The sequence below is a fragment of the Pieris rapae genome, chromosome 9 (assembly GCF_905147795.1).
Source record: "Pieris rapae chromosome 9, ilPieRapa1.1, whole genome shotgun sequence".
NCBI lineage: Eukaryota > Metazoa > Arthropoda > Insecta > Lepidoptera > Pieridae > Pieris > Pieris rapae.
In genome coordinates, this window is record NC_059517.1 from 5,149,165 (window position 1) to 5,171,682 (window position 22,518).

Consider the following 22,518-nt stretch of genomic DNA (forward strand, 5'->3'; position numbering starts at 1 on the left):
ACTTTTTTATTATCATTCTGTTAATTGTGAATTGGAATATGAAATCTGTAAGTATTAACGTAGCACACATTGCTATAATTTTTATAGCATGTGTAATAGTAATGCCAAATTTATATACATTTTATCTTCCGCCTGTAAGGTTTTTTTCTCCCTCTTCACCAACAATGTTTATTTTAAAGTAATTTTCTACATATAAAATAAACATTTTGATGTATCCCCTAAATACAGACAGGAATGCTAATACTTATGAGACTTCGTGTCTGTTTCACAATGTATGGATAAAATACCAAATGTAACACATAAATTATTCGGAAGATAAGAGTTCCGAAGAAATTTCGCGCTATCTGACAACGTGAAACGCAAAAATAGTTTTTATCCTACCAAAAAGTAATAAATTGCTTATTTGGAACTTATCCGGACATTGTGAAACACACCCTAAGATTAATATATATAACTTAAGAGAGGATTTTTATGAAATGACGTAAGTAGATGGTAGTAGTAGAAAGGATAGGATAGGTCGATAGGAGTTGATAGTAGAGGAAAAAAAACAAAAGTTTAATATAAATTTTACTACATTATTAAACAGATAATTAAATCGACAAATGAAACATTAGACTACATAATGTTTGACCTTTAAGAAAATTCTCGACCAATGTCGGATCAAAGTTCTACAACTGTTAATGTTTTTTTATTTGCTACTTCAAACTGGCGATGACTATAAGTATGTATAATATTAGATGAGTGTATACATAAGGTTTAGGTTTGTCCCAAAAGACAATAAAGTATTAAGCCGTAATACTCAACACAAATAACTTTTTTAGCAAGTATAATTCTGATATATTTAAAATATTATGTATGTATACAAAAATAGAGATAAGTATACCAGAATAGAACATATGGACAATGTTAATACTCGGAACAGACGCAGGCTGCAATTTCCTCTGGATACTCTTTAATAAAATCCCAGAGGCTCTTTTTTCTCTGCCTTTTGATAAATTTAAGAAATGTATTAAAGAAAAGCTATGTAAAAAGGTTTACTATAAAGTTAGTGATTATCTAGTTGATAAAAGGGCCTGGGACTAGTGCTGGGCAGGCTACTTCTAATTAATTTGCTATATTTGTTTTAAATATTGTAGAATTGTTTGATGATTTCCTTTTTTAAAAGAGTACCGAGAGCTTTTAAGCCGGCTTTTTCTCTCGACCTACACCCTCTGTATTATTTCCCGATGAGTAGGGACGTCTACAGTTTCACATTTAATGACGTAGAATAAGTGATACCTTGATGATCTTATGTTCATTAATAAATGTATTTTTTTATTTTATTACTTCTCGGATTGTGCTAATTACAAAATAGGGTTTATTTGTACGAAACAAGATACATAATAACATTTTAAATGAAAACAGCTTATCCAAATGAACGTAACATCGATAGAACAGTTAAATAACTTAAAGATAATAAAAGGTAGCTATGAATTGATATGACGTATTGGTGGAAAATTTTTATCAATACGCCTACCGGAAATTACAATTTTTTACAAAGAAAGATAATACAAAATTAATTATTTTAATATATGATCATTGTCTAATTAAAATAAAATTTGGTATGCCGTGTTAAAAGTAACTTAATTTATTTATTTTTAGTAGGTACGAATAAGAACAATGCTTAAGGAAAAATAATGAGCATTATTCACATTGTAATTAAAATGCTATGTCAAAATATAAGTTGTAATTCTGACAATTCTAAATAAAATAAAACCTTTGATTAAATTCTAAGCTGGAAGATGCAACGAGTTCAAAAACGGGAGAATTTGAGAATTTATAAAATATATTAATTCTTATATGACGTAATTTATGATGCACAAAAAATTCTCGTCATAATTAAGATAATATACAATCTGAACATTTCTCTTGATAAAGATTTCCGATTTGTTTCATTTTCGGATACGTATATGTGCTGATCTTTGTTGTATTTTAGTTCCCTTAATATTTATTTTTAATAAATAACTCGTATCTATCAAATAATAGGTAATGGCTGTCTAAAATATCGTGAAAATCTCTTTAAACTTTTTTACCATTAAAAAGAACTTTTTGGTTATAATCAAACTCCATGTAATGTTTCTTCAATTGAAGTTGCTAATTAAAAAAAATATATTTTTATCACAGATCATATTTTTTATCAGCATTGTAGAAACACTAAAAATTTTGACATTTGCCGCCATATTTGGACTACCCATGGTTTAGCCAAATATTTTTAAAGAGAAAAAATCTTGTTCCTTTAACTTTTCAGTAGAATGACTAAGGGTCTGTTTCTCAATGTCCGGATAAGTTCCAAATAAGCTATTTATTACTTATTTGTAGGATAAACTAGTGTTTGTTGCGTTTCACGACTGTCACATAGCGCTATTCGTCATGAAACGAGAAGTATCTTATTCGGAACTTTTATTTTTCGAATAATTTATGTGTTGTATAGCTATTTGGTACTTAATTCATACATTGTGAAACAGGCCCTTAGAGTGATTAATCCTTTTAAGTAGGTAAATGATTAAACTGCCAGTTTTTAATGAAGAGGTCTAATAAAAAAGACTTTTAATTAGGCTAAGATCTTGACCTGCTCATTGAAAACATACAGTTGAGCAAGGGTTAAGGTAAATGTTTTTGTGTTTTTAAAGATGTCAAATTTCACGACATACCTACTGTGGTGAGTCAACAATCTTAAAGGTTTATTTACTTCTGTGTAGGTTCTATTTCTGTATATTAGATACTAGGTAATCTTGTAATAAAAGGTAAAATAGATAATTGTGTCGAGTCAATATATGTATTTATTTGCAATGTAAAACTATTTTAATTTAAAAAAAAATGACTGTTTAATACGCAACACGTATGACTGAATATGCAATATAATGTTGATAAATCGATCTTAATATATAATATATAAAAATACATTTAAAGAAATTGGCAATCAACAATACTTTTCCATATTTTCATACTTTATTCATATTATTTTAATTAAATTAAATTTGAGTATATATGTCCAATAAAAGAAAAAATAATAAATTCTACATAAGAGCGATTATAAAAAATATTCAAACAAATTGTTCCTATCAGGTAAAATATTCATTGCCGCAACACAACTCCTGCGTAGTGTTCGATCGCCCGTTGTGAAATACGCGCGCGTGATACGGCGATAATTCTTCCGTAACATAGTGAATTATTGAAGGAATTCAAGCGATGCAATAAGTTGATTTTTTATAATCTATTACAGTGGTATAGTAAATTCCTGGACAAAATGGCGAGTGCGTTAGCAAAATTGCAAGGGTTAGGGCAAAAAATGAGGGGTAAAGAACACTACGAGTGCAGGACACTTAATGTAAACATTGCCCCAGCTGCTAATGTTGACATTGAATTTCGGAACATCTCCATGAATGTGTCTATGGGAATCATTGGAAACAGTAAGTTTTTATTCATTATTTAAATTTATTTTCGATGACAAATAATATCGAGTTATCAATTAATAACACTAGTGTTGATTATAATTTTTATTAAAATTGAGATATTTGTAGACGTAACATTGCTGATAATTATTATCATAAAACAAACGCCAATCGTCATTTTAATTTAACTCAATATATGACACTTATATCCATATTAATTCAGTTATACGTAAAAACAGTGAAAAATACCAAACCAACGCTTAAAAATATAATAAGACTTTTGTAGCGTCAACTGAAGAATTTCTAAATACATACACAAGGTATTAAAATAAAAAACTATACTATGAACATAAATTGCTTTACCGGTATAGCGACATATGACAATTATATATGACATTAATATCTTATAGAAATAACGCAAAATGCATCGTCGGTAAAGTTAAAAACAAGTTAGTAAATTAAGAAATTTAAAAATCACGAAAAAACCTCAAACGATAACGTGATTAAGATAACAGATTGTTAAATTTGTAATGATATTGATAATTAGTGAGAAATTCACAAAATGTTTATAATAGTTTGTGGTACTTCACCGATTTCTTTAAAACATCGGAATTCCAAAATAAAAATATTATTAGAATCATAAACGCTCCAATGAAAACTTAATATGTTCGTTCACTTAACTATAATTTAGCGTCGGTTTCAATAATATCAAACAAAACAAGTTATGTTTCAAATTATTATTGGTTCCACCTATCTACCATGTTTATTATAAAATAATCATTAATTTTACTCAAAAATATAATATTATTTACAATAAATAAATTCAAATTTATGATATAATTCCACTAGTTTTAATTTATTCATTAAAAACGAGTGTTAATCATTTTAAATAAAATAGCGGCACGCAAAATTTATGCTCACATAAATACAGCGCGTATAAAAATGCAAGAGAGACCATAGAGAACATATATCATGTTATGAAAGCCTAAATCAGCAAAAACTGTTTAAATAATAAAAATATCCGAGTCATTAAAATCGCTATTAAAATTGAAATTTTAGGTAAAGTCAGATATCGTATGTTTCCAAGGTTCCCAACCGTTTGATAATTATAATAATTAATGTGGGATAATTTTATAAGGATGTACAATGAACTACTATCGAACGGCCCTGGTACGAGATGGCTGGCTTCAGCCTGGCTACAGATTCCTTGGGAACCAGTATTTATCAATATTTTATTTAAAAAAAAAAGAGAACCAGTATTATAATAAGTGTATTTTCAAAACGGCAAGTAAGGGCTATGTCGTAGCCACCACTTAATTTTTTAAATAGCATGCAATTTTTGTTCCATCAATAAGTATCATTTGAATAAAAGTATTTGATTTTCTTTTTATATTTCACAATGGTAATGAAGTCACTAGGTATAATGTCAATACATTATTATTGTCCATATAATAAATTTCCGATAGTGTATACAGTTAAATATACGTATGTAGTTAACACGAGTGATTAAATAAATTATCACATATGAATTGATTATTAACCTATGACGGACGAACGACGAAACATTCTTCACGCATTATAATTATTATTAGTCGAGCATTTAGTTTAATTAATTAGCATATTTCTATAAAAAACCTCTCATGGTCAACTACATTCATGGTAATTATTTATATTTCAAGTAAATTAAGTATATCAAGTAAAATAAAACAATTTAACACTTCCTACTTCATAAGACTTTAACTTTTAATTTATATTGTTGCGATATGCAACTCGGAAGAGATCTATTACTTGGTACCTTGAAATCCTTACAGGTAAATACTGATGTAGATGTGAAAGAGAGCTTGCTTTGCCGCGAGCGCGCACTAATTTGCTCAAAGATTCACCATTTACGAGCACACTTAATATTGTTCGGTCTAAGAATTACATTTTCAATTTAACTGCATTCACAAGAGTAGAATTGTCGTATATTTTGAAAGCAGGTATTATGTAAAAATAAGTTCAAAATATATAATTGTTTTAAAAAATCCAGACGAAGTGAACGTTTTTTATTTATTTTCGCAAGAAATATTTGTCTTTGTTTGTATGTGTCTTAGTACGGTTTGTATCACATGTTATATTAAAGCACAATATTATCAAAAACATCAAATATAAGTCGTCTAAAAATATGGACTATATCGCTGAATAGCTTTTTTCTGATCGCCAAAGTTCAATGAACCCTACTTTATTGCAACCTCCACTCTCACTTGGTCGTATATTTTGTAGATCCTGAAGCAAAATAATATAATATCTTATCACCTTCATATTTAACACTTAAATAAATAAGTTCTGGTAAAGCTTGGCTATAACAAAACAATTTTGTAATTGTTGGTTTGGACTCAAACGTCGTTTGTCGAATTCAAATCTTATCTTTATAAATAATCGTAAATCTAATCCATAATTGATAATATGAATTCAGCAAATCGTCACTTTAAAGTTTCTAACAATAAACAAATGTTTTATCGTCAATTATCGATTTGTACACTACATATATTTAACACCGGCATGTTATACAGTCTTATAAATAAATGCAAAAACAGTTTACATTGTGTATTCGAATATTCGCTAATCGCAATATGTGAGAGTCGATTCTCACTCAGGCAACTAAATTAGCGACGTTAGCCACTAGATTAAACCTCAAGTCAAGTTCAACCTCGCAAATACAAAGAACATTCTACCCTTTGTGACACGCTACAGGATACACAATACAGGATGTTTTCATTGGTCTCTCAATCTATCCAGGCTTGACCGTATCCTTCAAAATATCCAATATATACCAAGTCATTAAGAATCGATATAAAAACGATAGTATATAGAAATTAATTAAATATAAATTAGTTTTCATTTGGTCCTTAAATAATAAAATAATAAAATTTAAAATTTTACTCTTAGCTTAAATACAAATAAAATAATTAAGTAGAAACAAATTACACTAGTGTTCCATTTATATATTCGTAATTCTCCATCGGATTTACATCTCAGATGATTAATTAATTTAAATGCGTTGTTGTCGAGGACAGGTTCATGGCAACTCTATAGTTTAGGAAAATTATGTTTCCTAATAATTTGGTATACTCGATTTGTGTCTATGACTTAAAAAACAACGATGAACTGATGATGGATATGAAATGCAAAATATTGTTAGTTACACTTTATCTTGCCATAATGTCCACTTTCAAAATAGGAACGGCCTTACAGCAATGTCAGTTTTGTCATGGACTAGATTCGCAAGTGCGAAGCGCGTTCAAAACAAGTTTTACCATAACAGCTAACAACTATTTATGACGAATACTCATGTTTCTTGTCCTACTAGTAAAACTTCTGCGATTGCAATCTCACAGTTAAAATAAATGTTTACGAATGTAACTTGAAACTTGTTGAGAACTAGATGATATTGCAGAATTTAATATTTATTTTTAAGGTCTAAACACATTAGTATTTATACATAGGTAAAATAATATCATATAGGATAAAGACTGGAGCAAAATATTTGCATAAACTCTTCGATAGTTATCTGCCTATCAGTGTGAGAATTGCAGTAACACAAACGCATAAATTTTCAATAAATTCCTATTGTTTACACATAATATAATATTCTAACAATACCCGCTTCTGTTCAATTCCAATACACGCAAAGAGCGTCGGACCGTACGCAAGTTTCGAGACGAAATACTTTATTTCTTACAGTCATATTAAAAATAAATTTTATTAACGTATATATAATAATACTAGCCCTAATTTTTATCCAAAACAAATTTAATTAGCCATATAATGGTATATTAATGCGCAATTAACAATTATCTTTGGAGTTTTAAGTTATAAGTGGTGGTTAAATAAGGACATAAAAAATATAGACAATTACAGGAGCATGAACAATATCGTATATTTGTTAACCTAGTAGCGCCCATAGCACTTTGAAAAGATTGATTTGCTAACGGTAGAAATACAGTTATATAAATAGGTATTGGTATTGGTTCAAAGCTGACAGTTTATAAATTATATTTATACGTTATTTATTTTATTTTTATTTATTCACACTTCGTTGCTAGAAAGAAACACAATATTTAATGGATCTATCAGATTAAAAAGTATTCCACGCTTAACCAAGCTTATTTCATTGATTATTGTGGAATCTTTACCTAGCTTAACTATTATTTCAACTGATACTCAGAACTTTTCTAAACTTTATTAAAATCTACAAAATAATTTTAGATCTAGCTTTTTTTTAATTAAAGCACACTTTTACCTGACTACAATGGAATATATATTCAGTGGCGTAGTTACCTTGGCACCCGGTGCGGAAGTTGGTGGTGTATGAATTTTATATGATAAAGGACATGGATCATTTATTAAAAGATCGCGGGTATGGGACGGGGAATCCCTCACGATAGCGTCAGGATATTTTATGGGAATCCCCGAATTCTACATAGTGCTGAGTTAGTGCTAGTGGAGGAATCCCTGATAAGTAAATTTTCATGCTAAGAGATTTAGTTTTTTTGTTAGCACATTGTTATTAAAGTTGAGAGACCGACCCAGCTCCTGCCCCCCTTTCCTACTCCACTGATATATTACTTTTTAAAATTTGGCCTAACTCAAAACACAGATAATGATGAACATCCCATAAATATATAATATTACTTATATCGTATGAAATTGAATATATGACATGTTATTATGAAGACCTCAATACATATTTCAAAGACCTTCCGTATTTATTTCCGGTTATCTTAAGGAAAATGTATTATAAAGGTAATAATATTCTGAGCCAGATATTGTAATTAAAATCCCATACTAATATGGTTGGTCATCACAACCACATTAGTATGGGATTTTTGCGTTACTCTACCGATTTTATTTATTAATATTTACCATCCGTTATTTTACATAGTGTGTCATTTCGGAGATTAGCTTACTTTCGTAAAGAAAAAAGTCAAGCCAAATAAGTCGAGCGCTGGCCAGAGACGGGAACGAATACAGCTTGGCAACATTAGGGATGATTGCTGACATTGAATGCAACCAATTCGTTGTATGATAATTCATTATTAAAAAAGTAATTCCGTATAAAGTCCCGTGCATCATCATCCCCTGCATAAAGCGGCTACAAATACATTTAAAGTGCAAGAGCCGGGGATTCTTTGAGAAGGTTTAAGAATTCTAAACTACCCACGTTTTAATTAAATCTACTTTTAAGACAATTAAGCAATTTTTTTAATGAATGTCATTTAATAACAAGATTTAATTGCATGTGACAAATGACAATTATGGATAATTTGAAACGGATAATAAATGGTATTTAAGTACAACGCAAATAAGAAATTTTAGACTGATTCTAATTTATTTATTTTCCAATCTTCGAGAATCTTCTTTCGTTATCATTAAACTTTAAATATTATAATTGAGTACATTTTGTTATTAAATATTTAAATAATGTTTACAAAATCCTAATCTGCGTTGCACAATAATTGTGTTATCACTGTATAAAACATTCGTGTCACAAAATATTATGTATCATATAATATTTTATATGTGGTTTAACCTTTAGTAGTTGTAATCTATATTATTATGAAAGAGCTATTATAGTTCGGGAACTGCTATCATAATATTTACATAGTTTTATGTACTCTAAAACATAAGTTAACTTAGAATTGTTTTTAAGTACAATAAGCTAATATAAGAAGTTGATATATACACACTGATCTTGTTCATAGACTTTGCTAAAGGAACGTCTTAATTGGCTTTTATATGTCACGTATTTTGAAAATATTTAATATACGTTATGATTTAGGTAAAGACATACCGGCTACAATGTATCCTGCATAGCGAGAAAATAACAGTATATGAGAGGCGCGGTATTTAAAGTAGAAACAGCATCAATTGCCTATTTATTCAGATAAAAAACCTTGGTCTTGGCCTTAGATTTCTTTATCTATTTCGTGATCATTTAAATAGGTAAATAGACCTCTATGCGCACGACATCAGGGCTGAGGGTCGCCCACTTAAGCCACTAGACAAATTCTTTCTATTTGCTATTTATTTAGAACATCTTAAATTTATTTTAGAAATAACAGTCGAGAGTCATACCTACCTACCGATGCACAAAATAGCTGGTTTGTTTCTAAGAACATGTAAAGAAGTGCTAAATTGTACTGAAGAAGTTTTGTTTCATCCCCTCCAATGAGAAACATTGAAAATTGATGTGTTTTCATTATTTATACTAAACCTCAAGCGAGTCTATTCGGTATTGATCTACTAAATGTAGTTCATTATTTTATGTGGACTAATATGAAAAAAATTGGCACTGTTGCAAGGTGCAATTTCATATCAATATCATGTCAGGTCAGTTATGAGAATTATATATTTTCCAATTACTATTATTTTTCAGTTTTAACAAAACTAGTTGTTAATTGAAAAATGTTGTTAAAAGTCTTCATGAACGATATATTGATGTTGTATGTTTCATAATAAAAATTTGTTTAATAATAAAAACATAATTAATACAGTATATAAATAATAGTACATGGTTTATTGAAAGTCAAAAGATCAAAATGCAAATTGCATAACCATTTAAATACTTAATTAAATACAGGAAGCTCTTATATATTTACTAAAGACTATATATATATATATATATATTGTACGTAATGAGATCTATTTCTTGTTAGATATAATTCACTAGCAGACCCTGCGAAATTGGGTATGACCTTAAATATAGTTTTTGAAATTATACTTCTTTTGCCGCGTTAGAGAAAAGTTATGAATTTATTTACGATGCGCGCGCACACCATTACAATAAACTGACAATCTGAAATTACCTATAGTCAACATTTTAGTTTTTTCTATTATTAGTGTAGTTTTTTCTACAAACGTATTATACATTTTTTTGCAATAATTTCTATCTTGTTACGCCAAAGCAGTATCTATCAATAAAATCAATTCTAATGCGTGTACATAAGTACACACACATATCCATACACAAAACCTCCTATAATAATAAAAATATACTCGAATTGGTCAAGCTGTCTTCGAGCTTTGCGCTTAGCAACATATTTTGGAATTGACTTTTATTTATATTGTCATAATAATTCTCAATTCTCTCTAAACCTTTAAATAGGAATCTATGAAACATGTAAAAATACCTATAATACACTAATAATAAATTTAAAAAAGAAGCAGGAAATAAAAATATCGGAAGTAACAAATGCATATTTGGCATAGCAAAGGTCAACATGCAAAAATTCAAGCTAAATAACTCGGAATTTTAAGTAAGACATTTCAATAACATAATAATATAAGTGAAATGTAAGTTTTGGATATATTTGACGTTCGTAAGTGTATATTGAGTTTCCTAAATAAACTTGATTGGAAATAAGAATGAGGGATTGTATCTATTTCTGCCTTACAATTACCGTATTTTAACCTTACATTAATAAAAATAATATTATAAAGATCGGATTACTAAAGTAAGTCCAAGAAAAAAACAGTCGAATGAAAACGATTCGTACGGATATATCATTGAGTTCCAGAGAAAAGTTGTAGAGCTTGACAATTCCTGAAAAAAAATTAACGTTACATATCTTAGGTACTTTTACATAAATCCTCCGCCACGTTCTATCTGTTTTTCTGTTTGTGACCAACTCAAAATTTACAGCACGAAATGTATTCTGGTTTTCACCAATATCTATAATGTGTTATGAGCAAGGTTACGGCTCACCGTTGTCCGTGTGAAGAGAAGTGTGACATAGACACACAAAATAACAATAATCAAATACAAAAAAGTAAAAAAGAATGACATATAACAATTTTTTTTCTTTTAAAGACTAATGCACGTTTTAAGTGGATAATATGTGTGTGCTGTGGTTGTAATTGGTCCTGGCTCTAAGGCAGGCACATTACACTAAGGAGCAGACTGTTCCACAAACTGCCAGAGACCACAGCATCTAGATCGCGCCTCAGACAAAAATAAAGAATATAATAATACCAATACTTAGTAGAAAAAAAACAATAATAATATTAGTAAATATTAGCAGTGTAAGTTGTAATTACAACGTTTAGTTAATCAGACACGCAGTCGCTATTGTTTACAAAAATTAGAATACAATATACGTTTTTATGTATTTATAATAATAATTGTTTTATTGCGTATCATTAAGTGTAATTAAGACTTGGGAAAGACGATGGTGAAGAAAAACCGGCATTCTTAGACTAATTGACGGCATGTCATCATTTATTGAAGACTCACATCCAACTAGTATAATGAGAGGTTTTTCATAACCTAAGTTATTGTTATTCAAACTTTTAAATTAGGTTAATTATTATTAAATTTTTTTATTACTATTATTATTGGTTAGGTTAAGAATATTGTTAATACTGCATATTTGTGTGTTGAAACTAAATAAATTAATATATCCAAAAAAGGTGAAGGTCATATTAATGTTATAAAACTATTAGCAATATTTATAAAAATGATAATTAATTCCAAATTATTCTGAGCACTATTAACATTTTTGTTCTGTCTAGTGAAATCTCATTAATTAATGAGGGATTTCAAAATGAGTTGATTAAAAAACCTAAATGGGTAAATGGTACATGTTATCAAACTCTAACATGTCTGACGACCGTTGAATTTTGTGTCAGACATCGATAAGAGAAGCAAGCACTGATTTAAAATCCATTTAACGCAATTTTAAAAATTTCGTGAAATCTAGAAGATGTGAATCGAGTATACATTTGAATTAGTCAATATATTAATTTTAATAAATAAATTATTATTGTTTTATATACTAAATGATATTATTTTATTATTATTACAATTAATTTCTTCAAGATCTGATGATACTCTTCACGACTTTCTACACTTTATTTCTATTTGTTAACTGGCAAAAAATGTTAATTTAGACACAATTAATTGTTATATTTAAAAATTTAGACTATTTTTGATTAAGGCATATAATTTGTTAGCTATGAATAAATTATATTTTAATTTTATCTTGTGTTATCGGTCCAGAATAAGAAAATAAATTTAAAGATCGACACAACATATAGAAATATATATTCACGATGAAGTATCAATTAAAGTAGAACGATATACATAATAAAGTATATGTCGTAAATCACCGAATCGCAACGTGATAAAACAAAAAAAGATTAAAAGAAAATTTTAATAAAAATATTGTCAATAACACATTAAAAGCTTCCTATATAACAAAACAACATTAAATTATTCAATGTCAGTGAACTTGTACCAACACTTGAATTGATTAATATTTGCTTAATTACTTCTTATTACGCACAACGCGACGTTCTAATTGACGTATAGTAAAAATATGTCTTCGCAAATACCTACCTACTTGAGAATACTTAACTAGGTAGTGTATTTACCAATAACAAATTACTTATCCGATTTACATTAAAAGCTTTTAGTTTTAAAAAATGTGTTTAAAGGTTGTTCAGTAGTCTAAGTTATTCGCTTTTCAATGTAAAGTTTGTTTAATTTCTATTTTCAACGAGGTGCCAAATGAAAATATTAAAAAAACAATTAGAAATAACGTTAATAACAGTTTATGGAATTTGGTTTCTTCGGGTTGTACAGTGTACTTACTTGAATTATAAGATTCACATAACAAATAATATTTTAAGTTTTGCATTACCCTATCTCAAATGTGTGTTGCAATACACTTATTTTAATGTTTCTGTTGTCAATAGATAATTATTGAATGACTATTAACTTTTGAGACATAAATAGTTTTTATGATAAAACCTCAGTCGGCTGGTGAAACCAGGGATTTTTCCATAAAAAAAATCAATGAATGCTAGCTATAGGGGCTGGTTAAACTCTTGATGTTTTTCTACTATTTAATCTACCGTGTGTTTATGATCAGTCGTTGAATATCCTGCTCGAAATCCAGCTTGTTCTAAAGGTTCGTGCTTTTCCATAAATATTATAAATATTATAATATTATTATATTCTTTTTTCTAGACACATTTCGAACAGTACAAATTTGGTAGAAGACTTATAGGGCGGTAATTGCCAATACTGAAGGGTCGTCTATCTTATTTTTTTGTATATAATATATTTGGTAAACGAGCCTGCGGGACGTCCAAAAGGCAGTCTTCGCAGCCCATTTTTAGTGAGTGCGTTGCCGGCCTTTAAGAGAGGAGAACGCTCCAATTTTGAATTTTTGGAGGTCGGAATCTAATACAACAGAATTATATTGGAATCATCAATATCTTGTTGAATAATAAGGTAATCAAGCTTATAAGGATATTTTTTACAATTTTTAAGTTTACATTGGGAATACTGTCAGGACCTGGACTTCTGTAATTTAGTTGTTTTGTTTGGTATAAAGATTGTTTCGGTATAAAGATATACAATTAATGTAACAAGAAAACATTTTTACACATGACAAAATCGGGAATAATAATCATCTATAATCTGTATTAGATAGATGGACTTTTTCTGAGTAAATAAAATTCCTTTTAAAAGCATTGCTTAAAACCAGTTAATTAATTACTTGGAAATACGTACCACCAAAAACTTGTATCGATAATCTTGTTTTCAATATAAAAAAACACATGCATAAGAATTACAATATCTCAGTAAAACTCGTTTGATTGTAGAGGGTAAATGTACGGGCAATCTAAGTCTGTGTCTACGTACGTCTGCGTGTTTTAACAATAGAATGTTCCAGATTGTAGGATGCATAAATACAAAATTTACACTTGTTTGTACTGCTTTTGCCGCATTTAAATTATACTAAAATACAATAATAATATGTATATAATTATAATAATATAATTCGCAAACTTATGCTTCTATCTTATATTATCTTATTAATAAATTACATTCATTTTTATTATTACAATTACATTATCAATTTACAAACTTGCAATCAATACCATGTATTGAAAAACAACTTACCCGTGTGTATAATGGTATATTTCATGAATCAAAGTGAGCTTAACGCCCATAGAAATTGCTACAGTTATCCCAATAATTTAAATACACTACCGCCGTACGCTATTCAAACATATTCAGACATATTTTGAAGTGACTTCATTAAGTATTGACAAATTACTTATCGCATTATGAGGTGAGACTGTCTCTAGTATATTTTTTTAATATTTTGTATCGTAAATATTCGACGTAGACTGAAATTCATGATCGTTACATATGCAATTATTTCATGGTAGGTAAAGATACCAAAGCCAAATTGGGTATACTGCCCTGCGACTAAGATTAACTAGATTTAAAGAAAAACACTTTTTTAACGGATTATAGATATGTATTATTATATTTAAACTTATAATTATTTTTACATAATTTTAAATTTAAACCGACGTTTCGCGTGCTTTACAGCGTGCGTGGTCACGGTGACTGAAGACAAAGGTGTTAAATGTCAAAAAGTATTACAGCTGCAGAAAATGTTGTGTTATCTGTATTTATTTCCCCGGAGTTGGTATCGATGGTAAATCCAATTACTAATAATAACTAATAATATAAATAATAACTGAAACTAAAAAGATAAAAATAACAGTAATAAACAAACAAAAATTGAAACTTAAACCACATTAAGATTTAAGAGCCTGCAGAACAAAGTTTAAACAAACTTTTATTACAGGTATAGGCAGTTTCACATTAGGCTCAATGTGTCACATAATATTCACAATTCAATTACCATGCCAAGAGTTCTTATAAACGTTTTAAGCATAAAACTGCGTTCAATAAGAGTGGCGAGGAGTTGATTATTCGTTCTTTTTGTCCTTTTTACGCCCTTCATTAAAGAAAGGGCAGTAAATTCAGCACCAATTATTTTTAGGTACTGTCGCTTGAAAATGTACATTAAACACTATAAGATAAAAATATTCTGATGTGATAAAAACATTGACGTTCCTAATTTATGCAGGTACATTACGTTCACGATTTTTTACTCGTTAAGTGCTGTATTTTTTACAATATTAACCGACGCCAAGATATGTGAGATTGATAAGTTTTATTGATAACGTGACATATAAAATCATGATTACCTTCATTTTTTATCTTTATTTGCAAACGTTAATTCTAAGTTTAGATCTAACTAACTCATGCCCGCAACTGCGTTTGCACACACAATTTTCAATACTCTGTCAGTAATTGCGATAAAATCAGTGTATTTACAGATATTATTAAATTACATTGTGTTACATTGAATTACTAGATGATAATAATAGTGATTGTTTGCAATACACCACCGTGACATAAATCGGTGTTAACACAAAGAAGAAATGCAAATCTATATAGATTTATTTAACAAGAATTTATATTAAATTTTTTTAAATAGAACTTTCGTAATTGACACTTACTTAGCAGTAGTAATTTATAATTTTATACAGAAGTTTAAAAGAAAATCAATGAAGAACAATGATACCAGTATGACGTTAGATTCCCTGATACCTATGCAAAGCATCATCCTCGTGCCGGCGGAGAAGCGACAGTCGTTTCAGTTATTAAAAACCTAGTTACAACATACAACATACACATTTAAACGAAGTTATTGTTAAAAATTATACGATGTAAGTACCTTATTAACTATATACTTTATTAAAAAAAATCTATACATCATCTTATGCTAGTTTTTTTCTTTACAGTGTTACATTCTTTTAACTTAAAATAGTTAAAATTTTAACATACAGATTTTTTTTAACTAAAAATAGCGACAGAATAAGTTTTTTTTTATATAGCAAGGGGCAAACGGACAGGAGGCTCACCTGATATTAAGTGATATGTTATTTAAATCTTTATTGTTTTAAATTTTAAATTCTAAATTATATAATCTTTTGAATTCATCAAAGTAATTATCATCCTACAGGATTTCTCTCTCGCTACAAAGAAGAGTCTTGTGTCAAAGAAGCTCTTTAAAGTGATTTGTCTACTATTAACTCGGAAAAAATATATGTTATTTAATAATAGTTGATGTATGTAATCTAAATGTAATCATAAACACTCAGAAAAAATTACAACTTCTCGTTACAAAGTTATAACAATTTAACAAGATTACAATAGATGAGTAAAGCAAACCTCTACTCCCAAATACTCAAATTTATAAATTCAGTCATCTAGTAATAATTTATACAAAAAAAATTTTACAGCAACAGTACAGCTAGAATGCAATTGGAAAAAAAGAAAACCTTTCAGAGCAGAGAAAGGCCCCTGACAAGGAGACACCAAATTATTCTCAGCCGGTTTGGGAACATTTTTTAGTGCTGGGAGAATCTCGAGATCAATGTAGATTGTGTCTAACGTTCTTGAGGTTGGCGGATGACGTAGTTTTGTTCTGAACAACATCAGAAGGCTTAGAAAAAATGGTAAACGAACTAACGCTAGGTTAGAGAGCGAGAAGGTGGGGCTTTAGTCCTTCTTAGAATCTTTACTCGGATTTACCGATATTGTCTAATAATCACCAACATTTCATAACATATAACGACAAAACCTAGTTCTAAAAAAACCTGGATCTTGAGAGATGTAATGAAAGATAAAATGGGATGAACAATTACGGATTAAATTGGTGAATTTACTTTACATCTATGTTAAAACAATAATAAAAAAGAGTGTGTGTACTTATGTACACGCGTTAGAAGTTATACTTCTTTGGCGTATGGAAAAAATAACTACAATGCAGTAGTGATTAACGATAAATATTAAAATTAATCAAAAAGATTTTATTTAAGTAAATAAATTATTAGTAAATACTATCACCGTCGTATATGAAATTGATTTAAAAAGACCAAAATAATATTTATTTATTCACACTGTTTAATTGTTCTGTTAAGAAACACGTGTTCTATATATAACAATACTAGAATATGCAACTTGAACATAGTTATCAATTTCCATGCCACCTAGACCTAACATTACGATGTCGAATTTAGGTGTTGGTGTGCGCGCGCATCGTAAAAATTCTCTCTCACCATTTTTCTCCACTGCGCCAAAAGAAGTATAACTTCAATAAATTCTTTATACTTCTAATCTAAAACTAGTAGGACTAGAAGCAAACTTTTTATTTTAAAATTATCTATATTTAAAAAATGTTTATTATACCCAGCTAGATTCCGGAAATTATTTTTATTCGTATAAATTTTAACTGCGCTTAATTATACCACGATTTTTAGACGAAAAAACATGGGTCAGATTTCAAGGCGAAGAGTTTAATTATGACAGTAATTTCATAACGACGGCGAATTATACGCTTCTTAGTATTCACTATGATAATCTTGTATTATGTCATGTATATTTTCTTTAAAGAAGATACACAGATTTACACAAACTATACAACATGGGTACAAATTAAGGGTAAACTTTACTTAATGACACAAGATAAAACAAAAAATGAACAGCAGAGATATGTTACACATAAAAGTAGTGGCGGAGCACGAAACACATAACATTGGACATTTTAAGGTAGAAAAGTGTCAAACGACGAATCAAAATTTCAAAGCATTTCTTAGCGCAAGTTTCGGAAATTTAAATTAGAATTAATTGAAGTTCAAGACCTAACATATAAATTAATATTATTAAATAATATTTCAACTAATAATCATATACTAACAAAACAAATTTTATCGACGTTATGATTAAGTATCTAATACTGATATTAAATTGATTTGTATCTATTATAAGTAATTTTTATAATAGAGGCTACGTAAAATAATACGCCAATACCTACTGCTGTTTGCTTTGACGATAAATATTTCTGTAATAAAATATTTTTACATGGATTTTCTTCTGCACAACGCGATAAATTATTACATCTGCCATGTATTTTTACGAATACGAAAGTTATTATAAATATGTTTTTTTATTACATTCATTTAGACGGGAGTTATGTAATCTAACATTAGTTATGTTACATATGTATAGTAGTTTTTAATTAGAAGCGGAAACCAAATGTTATCTATGAACTTACATTCGTATCTAATAAATTGTTATGCTTCAGTTTAGTAGTAAATTTGCCCTTCAATTTGTTATACATCCATAGATTGTAATAAAGCATTATCGTTTCCGATAATATCCAATAGGTCGACTACACAGTTAGTGATACTTAGAAGAAGGACTCAAGTCAAGTTAGTTTTTTGTTAGCATCGCAACGTCTAATTACGATACGATCATGGTTTTTACGAATAAACACAGAGCTTCGAACAATGAGTCGCTTTATATGAACATTTTTTTTTTCGTGGGGAAATGCGTTATCTACCTCATACATACCCTCTCGCGGCCCTTTGCCTGGTGGTGAAGGGTTATGTGGGACTCGCTGCTGTACCCACTAAAACCCCACGGCGCCACCAACAATCGTCCGAGGCAGGACACGGTAACAGCTTAGCCTTGTTTCGCATTCGCTTTATTTGACCATTCTTCCAACAACCGCCACCGAACTTAACTCGGGGCAAAGAGGTTTTTGTTCGGGTATAGGTCTCCGCTTCTTGGAGTACGCCTACACACCAGCAGAAGGCCATAAAGGTTTCTCTTAACAAAAAAGGATTCATGAACTTCAGTTCAGTTCAGTGAGACCTTTAAAAAAAAACGTTTAAGTCCTCAATTTAAAACTCAAGGAAAGAGTTGGTATGGCGTGCGTTTGTTCGTACGTTTGCATCAAATTATGCCAATTTATTATCTGATGACGTTCTTGTTTACCTATATGAAAAAAGTTGTATTGAGTTTTTTTAAATGCAATATACCGTTTCGCATCTTTGACCGTACATACCCTGTTAAATATTCACTGTCCCACTACTGGGTACAAATACTTATTGTATACTTAAGTCGATGTTATAAAAATGGAATCTTTGCCCGGATTTACCGATATTGTCTCATAATCAGCAACATTTCATAACATATGACGACGAAACCTAGTTTGGCCTTAGACCAACGATGACATTGTTATGTTGACTACTAATTTATTAAAGATAATTGATAGAAAGACATTTTTATCTTAGGGTTGCCATCTTTAAAATAAATCAAATACAGATATATGGTAATCTGTGATTATATTTGGCGTGGTTACATCGTTGAAATTAATGACTTAACTATAAAAACATAGCGGTCGAAAAACTTGTCTTGAAATAGGTAAGCTTTTTTCTTCGTGTCTAGCAGGTCTTCTAAAGATATTTTCGAATAAGGCTTAGAATAAGCCTTATTCGAAAATATATAATATAAGCTGGGTGTCTTAATATGAAATATATCAATTCTCCTAAAGTATTGGAAATATGGCTTTAGATCCTAGTTAAGGACAACCCTAAGTGATAGCAAACCTTGAAGCAAATAACATAATCGCTGTATTATTATGTGCACGTTATGCTTTAATTAAAAAAATATACGGCCTTTGATTCACGACATAAACGGTTTGCCTCCTTACTCAATTTGCAAATTACTGGCACAAGTTGATTTTGTCACGTGTTTTTCTACTTACATGTATTATTATTTAAAGGCAATACAAATCTGTTACAAGTTCCCGTGAATAATAAATAGAGAATATAAATTCTCGAACAAAAGATAAGACACATTTTAATGGTTTTCGCGGTTTGTCGATACTTAATAAAATCTTTTTTAAGTCCTTATTCTACAAGTCTTAGTTGTACTGTGAAAGTTTCACACTAAACAACTTGAATTGAATTAGCTTTGTATTTTAATATTGAATAGAATGCTACAATACTGGTATTCATTTACACGTTTGTCTTAAGGAAATTATTTATATTAATTATATTATAAATAAGATCTAGACTAGTTTGTGTTGTTTGTTCATTAATTAGGATTACTTCGTACAAGCCTTGGCCTCAGGGTATGTAAAAGAAATATAGACTGATTAAAGTTGGTTATAAGAGCTGACTGCAGTAGGTACTCGGAATTTTATCAACTTTATCCGTAGGTGTTAAAAATTAAATTTTGCGAATAATCTGTGAATTGGTTATGAACAACTATCGGCTAAACGTGTTTTTATTGCAACCGACTGTTACAGTTAGGCCTTACGTCACAGCTGTGTGGTGGAAACTCATATACATAATAAATGTTATATAATAGCAACGGTATACATTACCGTAACTTTGTTTATTATACCCTTAAGTTTATCTTTAGTTTTAGTTATTAAATGCATTTTTTTTACTTTTTCTTCTAAAATATCACAAAATCTTTTATTTTACGAAGATAATAGCGATAACGTTTAAATAGGGTAAAATGGACAAATGGGGAATTGAACTATAACAATAAAGAGAAAGCAAGACGGAATTATTAATAAAATATATTTATAAAAATTTGAAAATCAGCAACAAACATACATACATAGATTTTTACTATATTATTTAAGCAAGATAGCGGTAACATAAATTCCAATTGAATCAGCAAAAAATTTAAATGTATAGTGAAATTGGTACTTTTATTTACTATAATTAGGTAATTATAATTAAAAATTTATACAAAAATATACAATTGGCTTAATAAAAATGCATTTAAGGTTTTCTCTATGGTAACTATTTAACCATTATCTATATCTATTATTTATATAAATTTTGTTTGGCACCAAAAATAGGCCAAAGCCAAACAGTTCACGCTAACAATTCACGAGGTGGCTTACGCCTGAGCCCGCCGTGGTTTCATGCCCGTAGCCTTTGAAGAATACAGATATTATAAACAAAATTAAATCACATTTCACGACGTGTTTGAAAATAGAACTCCAAAACGCCACCGCGGCGTACGCGTCTGCAAACCGCTTTGTGTTTCCTGAGAGTTAGACGTCAGACAGTAACTATAACAGACAATAGTACAATGACATAATAAGTACATTTAAATTTTTATAATATATATATCTTAATATATATAAATCTCCTGTCACGATATTTGTCCGAGATGGACTCCTAAACTACTTAACCGATTTTAAATTAAATTGGCACACCGTGAGCAGTCTGCTCCAACTTAAGAGATAGGATATCTTAGATATTTAATTATAGTCGCAATTTTATTTCATTGCAAATTATTTGTTTATTATTTGATACAAATCTAACAGATGGCGCTGTGTTAAAAGTACCAACGTTTCACATAAGCTTTCTTTCTTTCTTTTTTATGTGTAATAAAACCTTAGCCACAGCAACGCTTGGCCGAGTCTGCTAGTATATATATAATAACCTAATCTAATCATTAATTTTAAAATTAATCGTTATAAAAAATACGACGCAAAAAAGCGTCGCGTTCATTGACGTCATAGGAATAAAATTTGCAATTTATTACATCAATATTTAAATAAAAAAGTATTTTGATCAAAGGTTTTCCAAAAATTAATATGTATCTGGTTTTGTTCGCATTAATAGACGTACTTAAATCTCTCTTGTAGGGCTGGATTTGCATTATACTTAGGTACTACTGATTTCTAATAGACTCTTACTAGACGGGAACAATAACCTAATGCTGTTCTATACAGCTTACTTATGTAGCTGATACAACGATAGATTCAAAAAAAAACTATATTTATTAACATTATAAAATTGTGTCATAGCAACTAAACTGCTTTATGATTTATAATTATTATACATACGTTCCATCATTTATTCATGTAGGTAAGTTCATGTACACTTATAAACGTCAGTAAATAAATTAATGCTAATTTGCAATTACTGCAATCGCTCAAATCAAGGGTGTAGTAGAACTCACCAGAAGAACTATTAAAAAACCTCTCCGTTGTTTTTTTTCATATACCTACAACCTGCTCATATGCTCTGCATGTTCATGTTAAAGGTAACAATGCAGAAAATAATTAACACATAGCCGAAAATATACTGATCCAAGTAAGACCGTTCACCATCAGTAGCGCCTGTTCAAGAGTACGGCGCATGGCCAGCCATCGACCCTTCGCCATATTATAGGGAGATAGACAATCCGACGCATGGACATCATGACACATGAAATGACGATGACGGTCCTTGAACTGTGACGTTGGTCAGACAAATAAAAAATAATTTAAAAAAAATATTCCATGCAAAATATCAAAGCTTATTTACCTTCCAGTGTTCTCGAACTGACTAATTCGTAGCGCCCAAA

General features: G+C 29.5%; 1 protein-coding gene across 1 annotated transcript in view; it reads left to right on the forward strand.

Annotated features, from left to right (window-relative positions):
- The first annotated feature begins 3,132 nt into the window (after window positions 1–3,132).
- LOC111002772 (dnaJ homolog subfamily C member 10) overlaps window positions 3,133–22,518 on the forward strand; it is a 45,842-nt gene continuing 26,456 nt past the window's right edge. The window contains exon 1 of the mRNA XM_022272985.2: window positions 3,133–3,449. Within this exon, the coding sequence (XP_022128677.2) occupies window positions 3,287–3,449 (163 nt within the window). The 5' untranslated portion in view covers window positions 3,133–3,286. The remainder of the gene's footprint in view (window positions 3,450–22,518) is intronic.